The sequence below is a fragment of the Etheostoma spectabile genome, chromosome 6 (genome assembly GCF_008692095.1).
Source record: "Etheostoma spectabile isolate EspeVRDwgs_2016 chromosome 6, UIUC_Espe_1.0, whole genome shotgun sequence".
Classification (NCBI taxonomy): domain Eukaryota; kingdom Metazoa; phylum Chordata; class Actinopteri; order Perciformes; family Percidae; genus Etheostoma; species Etheostoma spectabile.
This window is the reverse complement of record NC_045738.1, coordinates 20,744,083-20,751,479: the sequence shown is the minus strand read 5'-3', so window position 1 is coordinate 20,751,479 and position 7,397 is coordinate 20,744,083. Positions and strand designations below refer to the sequence as shown.

The following is a 7,397-nucleotide window of genomic DNA, read 5'->3' as shown; positions in this document are numbered from 1 at the left end:
TACTGGGATTTTCACGCACAACCATTTCTAGGGTTTACAAAGAATGGTGTTAAAAGGGAAAAACATCCAGTATGCAACAGTCCTGTGTGGCTTTCATGAAAGCAGCATCAGTGCTGTTGATGGAAAACAACTCTTTCTATGATTTTACCCAGTAATGGGAGGTTTGATATAATACTTCATTGAGTCATCATCTAAATTTTTTTGTTTTTGTTTTTTAAAAAGAAGTTTGAGTACTGCTTTTTTTACGTTTTGTGGTAATGGTCTGTGAAAAGAGAGGTATTCATAATTTTCAAGCTTGGGGGAAGAACATAAATTTTTCACAATCTCCTCAGGGTGCTATGGCTGATGGGATTGAATTGTGTTATGAAGATTAGGATTTTTTTAATATTGGAAATGACATGCACCGTTTGCCTGATACGGAGGTACTGATAGTTTGTCTATGTTTTTGATTTTGTCTGTAAAAAACAAGGCAAAATTGTTTGCTTTGGTAAAAAAAGAGTTCAGGTGCTTTTTTTTAGTAGTGATATCAGAGCATAAGATTGTTTTGCATTTTTTAGTACTACGTTATAAGTTGAAATAATATCCTTAAAAATCTCATAGTAAAAGTGGAGATTTAATTTTCACCATTTGTGTTCTGCATTTTGACATTCTCTTTACTGAAGCTTCATTAGTGTGTCATAACTTTGCAGGGGCAAGAGCATCAGAGAGATCAGATTAGTAGTTTTAGGGCTAAAGTTATCCACCATATCATTAAAATAAGTGCAGGATTGGCAGAGAAAGCTTCAGTGAACAGTTTGCTGGAGTTTTCAGTGATCTCTGTTTGTACTTAAGTGCAAAATTCCTAGGCCAAGAGTGTGACCTCTCTTGGTTGTGGGCTCTGACACATGCTTGGTCAGCCCATTAGCTATACAGAATGCAAGGTAATTCGATAGCACTGCTGTCCTCAACATAGATGTTAAATTCACTAACCATAAGTATGCTGTCAAAGTCAATACAGATAGTCAACAGTAGTTCAGTGTAGGCCTCGCAACAATTGGCAGAATGTCTTGGTGGCCTATATGATATAAAAAAGCTTGAGGGGAGAAATTGAACTGAAGAGCCACATATTCCGAAGAAGCAAATTTATGTATTGATATTTTATTGCATTGGAAGGCATTAAATAAAACCTCCCTTTATTTCTCCTAAAGAACTGAAGTTGGAAGGAGCTGATTCAATTAGAAAGGCTACTGTTGTTTTCTTCTTAACAAATTTCAGTTTAAAACCGAAGTTGTGGTTGTTCTTGAATATCAGATCTGGTTGGGGATCTGACATTTAAGACATGAACTTAGCAACATATTTATCAGGGTATTTACATAAAGATTATACTTTTCCTCTGCACATCACACTTGCAATCCGTAAAGTTCATGGAAGTGCAAAAGCTTTAAGATCCGCAATAAAATCCGTAAAAAAAAATACTAAAAGCTTCAGATCCACAAAGAAGTTCATAAAAGCTAAACAAGCCGGCTAGCCTTGCTGCTGGGTTAGTCCAAATTAAGCTTACAGCAAACTTAAAACTTTAGATCCACATGACTGAGGACTAAAGTCTTTTACCTTAGTAAACAATCAGGATCTAAAAGTATACCGTAAAACTGTGGCTTAAAGAATTAAAAAAATGTTCTGGCACCAAACGTATCGACAATCACACTGAAGCCACCCAAGGTGTAACAGTGGTCTGGGCAGTGATCACCCTTATTCAAACCACTGCTTAGATCAGTGGTCACCATATTTCACATGATTACAAAGTATTGCCCCTGTGAGAATATTGAGATGACATTATGAATGCGTGTGGTAACAATAACTCTGTTCCTCAGATTTGCTGAAGGGTTCTCAGCCTTATGTGGAGGAGACGCAGTGCAACTTCAGACCATCCACCTCTCCGCTTACTCACTCCTCTCCAAGTCAGACCTCCATTCCCAGTGCTGATAGGTATTGTATTATACATGGTCTTGATAAATAAAGAGCATTCAATATTACTTTTTTATTATCATTTTTATTAAATAGTAATCTTTTAGTGGCTTATATTTTATTCACCCCAAATTGATCAAATTATTACTCAACAATAAAAGGAACCTTCACATTAATATTAACCCTTTAATTGTCCTCGGTTTAAATTGACCCATTTTCCCATATCAATATTCTTTTTAACTACCCAATTGTAATTACCAAAAATATCATGATTGATTCCACACAACGCTCTTTGGCGAATCTCTACTTTCATTAATTTTGGAGTGTCATATTCAATTTTACGGCATTTGAAAAGAAAAAATTGAAGTGGTTTTGAAATAGTATTGATTAAAAGTTGACATATTCCAGTCTGTGATTATCCATCAACATCTATTCCTTTAATTTTAGTCTAAATAATTACTAATTTCAGCTTTTCTAACTCACACATTAGGTATAATTTCCTATAAATGAGGTTTATTGACCATAAATTTAAAAAAAAACTGTAGAACTAAAGTTACAAAGTTATTGTTACATAGTGTTAAATGTAAAAAAGTGACATTGAAAAAAGTGTCAAAAGTGTTGAATAAAGGTGATGATGATTCACGTATGGTAACTGCTGTGCTACTTAACGCACAAATCCTCTCCCGGTTATGTTGTATGTTCCGTGCCCTGATGGCACATACAGTATGTTTATGTTACTAAAGGAAAAACTAATAAGAAGTATTTTTTTACATATATATATATAATTTGTTGTATTGGCACGCTACATAGTCACGGAGCGTGCATACGTCGATGCTTAGTTACAAGCTCTGATAGCAGTCAAAAACCCTGCATTGTTGCTCCATACTGGAACTATTAGGCGGTGAAGTCTCCAGAGCACCTGCTAGCAGCAAACAAAACCGTTAGAAGATATGACCTGAGTCATCTCAAATTGCATTCAGTTGGAGTGGGACAGATGAGGTCAACGATAAATACACCTGCCTCCTGTGTTTACTGTCTGTAGCTAAAAAGGGTAGGACCATGTTAACATGGGTCATATTGCTGGTACTTAATAGGGCCTAATAGTTGCTGAAGTGGTACGTGGTGTAAAACGTTTGCAAACCACTGAATAATTTATTTTTGTCACATGCAATCATTAAAATAAAATTCAAGTGAAATACGTATACATAATGTATGACTAATACTTATTACTACTGACAGACGCGGGAGGTTTGTATTTTGAGCCACTCTTTATTCATTACTTTGCTCTTGTTTTGTCTTTTCTTCTCAGTATGGTATCACCTGCGTCATCCAGTGGTGGTCTGTCAGACAAACATCCAGGTCTTGACCTCTCACCTGAGTCTATCTGCTTCAGCCCTAGTCTCAGCAGGCTCACGTACATCTCAATGAATGATAGCACTGTCATGCCTTCACCTGAGAGGAAAAAGGTACAGTAGAACAAAGTGAAGTATACCTAACCTTGGCAGCAATAGCGCTGAATGTTCCATTCTTTTCATGAGACATGAATTTCCGTGAAATAGTCAGGTCCCTATTATGTGTGGTTCTAATTGTCTTTGGTTGTTGTCTTGTTGCTTTCCATAGAATAACTGTTCCATGGCACTGAGCACCACCATCATCAGAATCAGTCCAACTCCACCTGTGGAACCAGATGCTGACCTTGATATTCTTGGCCTGCCCAGAAACCTGGACAAGGTCAAACCAGAGCATTCTAAAAGTCTGGACCCACTACCAGCACAGCAGTGTAAAAGCCCAAAGCCCTCACGTAGTGCTTCTGGTCTGAGCTGTACTCGCAGCCAGAGTGAATGTAACTACCACTACCCCAGGGACAGAACTGGTGATCCTTCAGCAGGGTGCAGGAACCACAAGCACCTTTCTGAGTCTAATGTAAGGCAGCTCACCAAAGTCGACTCAGGCTATTGCAGTAATCTGAACATTCAGCAAACTAGCAACACTGCAACTTCTCAAAGTTCCCAGAAGTGGGGAGCTCCTAGCTCAGTGTCAACATCTGTGTATGCTACTGGCCTTTGCATGCCTCCATCCTACTCATCAGAGGGACTTCACTATGTGCCCATACCCAGCTTTAAGCCCCAATGTGCTGGCTTGATTGACCTTCCCCACCAAGGAGATATGCAGTCCCTCCTGGCCAAACGCTGGGTCAACCCTCAGCTGACTCAACCGTATTTGGGACCTGAAGTTCCAATGCAAACTGGTTCTTATCATGTGGGAGCAACAGGAAACAGTCTCTACAGTGTGTCCTCTACAGGCATGGTTTTTCTCTCTTCTTTTATAAATAAATGTGCTGAGTTATGTATTACAAAAACTGTAAAATACCTAGAAAAAGTAGAAGGGAACTCTGAAAGCTCAAACCTCAGCCAAGACAAATGGTGATTTCACATGCTCCTTGGATGGTTGCTCAGAGCAATTAAACATGTTGCTAGCTTTTTCCAGTATTTGCGTGACAAATACGAGGAAATGTATTAGGTAAGCCATGAAATGTGACTGCGAACTCCTTTTCCGATTATGCTGGCGCTACATGAATGCACTATGTTGCATTGTTAATGACAGTAAAAATTTGCCGAGAATAGTAATTGGGATCTGCTCCAAAATTTAATGGGTTTTTCCTTGGCCCGTACACCCTTAACCAAGTTTCATTAAAATCGGGCCAGTAGTTTTTTCTGTAATACTGCTGACAGACAAAAGACAAACACACCACACAGAACACAGAACTCATGACCTCTTTGGCGGAGGTTATAATAAAATATACTTGTTTAATTTATTTAGCCACCTTAAACCTTTTTTCGGGATCAGCATGACATGGGAATGATGGGAAAACCCTACAATCAATATCGTGCAGAGACCCTGATTGCAGGCTGTCTTGAGCAACTGAGAGGTAGCAGTGGTCTTGGTGTTTATAAGAAAGTTATCTTCCTTTGCCTATTTTAATATATAATGTGTACGCTCTTGACATTAGGATTTGACTGTCTTATTAATATTCTTCGTCATACCTTACCTAATCATAAATGTTGGCTGCAGTTTGTTTAATACAAGGATATTGTCATTTTCTTGTGCATATCAGAAGGTTGTCATTGCTGCAATACATTATAGTGTTATAAGTCTGCATCACATTGTGATCACTTACAAAAGTGCATTGCTTACCATCAATTCTGCTTGGAGGGGCAGCTTTTCCTAGTATCAGCTGCTGTATAACCTTTACACTGTCTTCTTCAGGCCAAGTGGTGGTGCCAGAAGAACTGCGGTTCCCTCACAACTGCTGTGTAGGCATCGCTTCACAAACCTCCCTCAGCCTCTTCAACCCCTCTGAGAGATGGCAGCAAGTGTCAATCACTGTCACTAACCTGGCCATTGATGGAGCAAAGGTAAATGGAAAGCACAGAATAGGGACTGATTCTATGCAAAATGTATATGCTAAGAGTATCTTCAAAATTGTGTCAAAACCCCTAAAATTTCAGAAAGATCTGCTCATAATTAGTTGCCTTAAAACTTTGAGACAACTAATGAATCAATAATTATTAAATATCTGTCTAAATCAGCTGACAATACTCATTTAATTATCACTTTTTAATTCTGTCTTTGATGCCAATCCCTACAGGTGGATAGCATGCTGTACCAGTGGCTTATAGTGAAGAACAAGACAATCATTGCCCCCAAGAGTACAGAGGAGCAGAAGGTGTTGTTCATCCCTCCACAGGCTGGTGTCTACCACTGTATATTCAGTGTTTGCTCCTGGCCTGCATCCACAGAGACAAACGTTGCTGCAGGGGCCAACATCTTTGCTAAAAAGGTGGTGCTGGTTGCCATAGCAGAGAATCCTGCACTAGAGGTGAGGGATTACAGTGCAAAGGCAGCACTCTAAACAGGCCTCTTGTATAAACGTTGCATATTCACAAAAAGCCTGTGTAAGATGGTTCTCACACACAATTTGATGTATAAAAATGAACTTGACATGAGAATGTGCAAGCTGTCCGCAAAGTCTTGTCTGGCTCTGTAACGTGGCAAATTTTACTTGAAATGTGTCAAAAGCATCGGACAGTTACTGCCAGAGGTTTGACGTTGACTATAAAAAAAAAAAAAGAATTTACTTGTGGTGGGTGGCGCAGGATGTGACTGTGCATAATGGCTTACGTAATCTTTAATATGAGCCATAAGAAATAAGGCAAATTAAAATACTAAGGGGTTGATATATTTATGTACCCACATGGTGTTTTAAAGTGAAAAAGCAGTTACAGGTAATGTATGAAGTATAAAAGTACTTAAGACAGGATCTTAAATTAATTTTGATTCTCAGGTTGAAGTAGGCAAATCTGGCGGTCTGGATTTTGGAGACCTTCCAGGAGGCAGTGCCAAATCCCTTCCTCTCAACCTGATCAACAGGACTCATGCTACAGTGCCTATCCGTCTGATTATCAGTGCAGTAAGTCAACAGCACAGTTCTACATATTCTTAGACCAATTTCAAACACACATACTGTATACTGATCCACAACAACCTGAAGTGCTGCATAATAATAATAATAATAATAATACATTTTATTTAAAGACGCCTTTCTTGGCACTCAAGACGCTCCGCACAGGGAATTCATATTAAGAACAGCAACAAACAACTATACAGCAAAACAAATACTATACAACAGCAAAACAAATACTATACAACAGCAAAACAAATACTATACAAAAAACAAACTAACAAAAGCAAAAAAATACTATAAACAGCAAAACCAATATACACAACAAAAACAAATACTTACAGCAAACAAAATACTATACAACAGCAAACAACAATACTATACAGCAAAAAACGGAAAAGACAGGCAATAGATATTTAGGTGGACTAAGCAGTTTTAAACAGATGTGTTTTAGGTGAGACTTGAAATGCGGGAATGAATCAAGTTTTGCGTTGGGGGGGGGGGGGGTAATGAGTTCCAGGACAGAGAGAGCGGCCTGAATGCTCTGCCCCCATGGTGGTGAGACGGGGTGGGGGACAAGAGGTTTATGGAGGAAGACGATCTGAGGGAAAGCGGAGAGGGAAGGGCGTGGGACGCTGGAGGAGATCAGACAAATATGGGGGGGCGAGGTTGTGGATGGCCTTGAAAGCTAATAGGAGGACTTTGAATTTGATAAGGAAATGGACCGGGAGCCAGTGGAGCTGTTGGAGGACAGGAGTGATATGGTGGAGGGAGTGGGTTTGAGTAATGATGCGGGCTGCTGAATTCTGGACCAATTGAAGTTTATGGAGGGATTTGTGAGCAACACAGAAGAGGAGAGAGTTGCAAAAATCGAGACGGGAAGTGACGAGACTGTTGACAAGGATTGCAGCAGTGTGGGGGGTAAGGGAGGGGCGGAGGCAATTGATTTTTTATTTCTTTGTATTTCTACTCTATTTATAATATTTGTGCA

At 39.2% G+C, this 7,397-nt stretch overlaps 1 protein-coding gene across 6 annotated transcripts in view; it reads left to right on the top strand.

Moving 5' to 3' along the window:
- cep192 (centrosomal protein 192) overlaps positions 1–7,397 on the top strand; it is a 132,487-nt gene that overhangs the window by 90,975 nt on the left and 34,115 nt on the right. For all 6 annotated transcript variants that reach the window (XM_032518238.1, XM_032518235.1, XM_032518234.1 and 3 more), the window contains 6 exons: positions 1,851–1,965; positions 3,254–3,410; positions 3,565–4,246; positions 5,212–5,360; positions 5,594–5,824; positions 6,290–6,415. In XM_032518238.1, the coding sequence (XP_032374129.1) occupies positions 1,851–1,965; positions 3,254–3,410; positions 3,565–4,246; positions 5,212–5,360; positions 5,594–5,824; positions 6,290–6,415 (1,460 nt within the window). The remainder of the gene's footprint in view (positions 1–1,850; positions 1,966–3,253; positions 3,411–3,564; positions 4,247–5,211; positions 5,361–5,593; positions 5,825–6,289; positions 6,416–7,397) is intronic.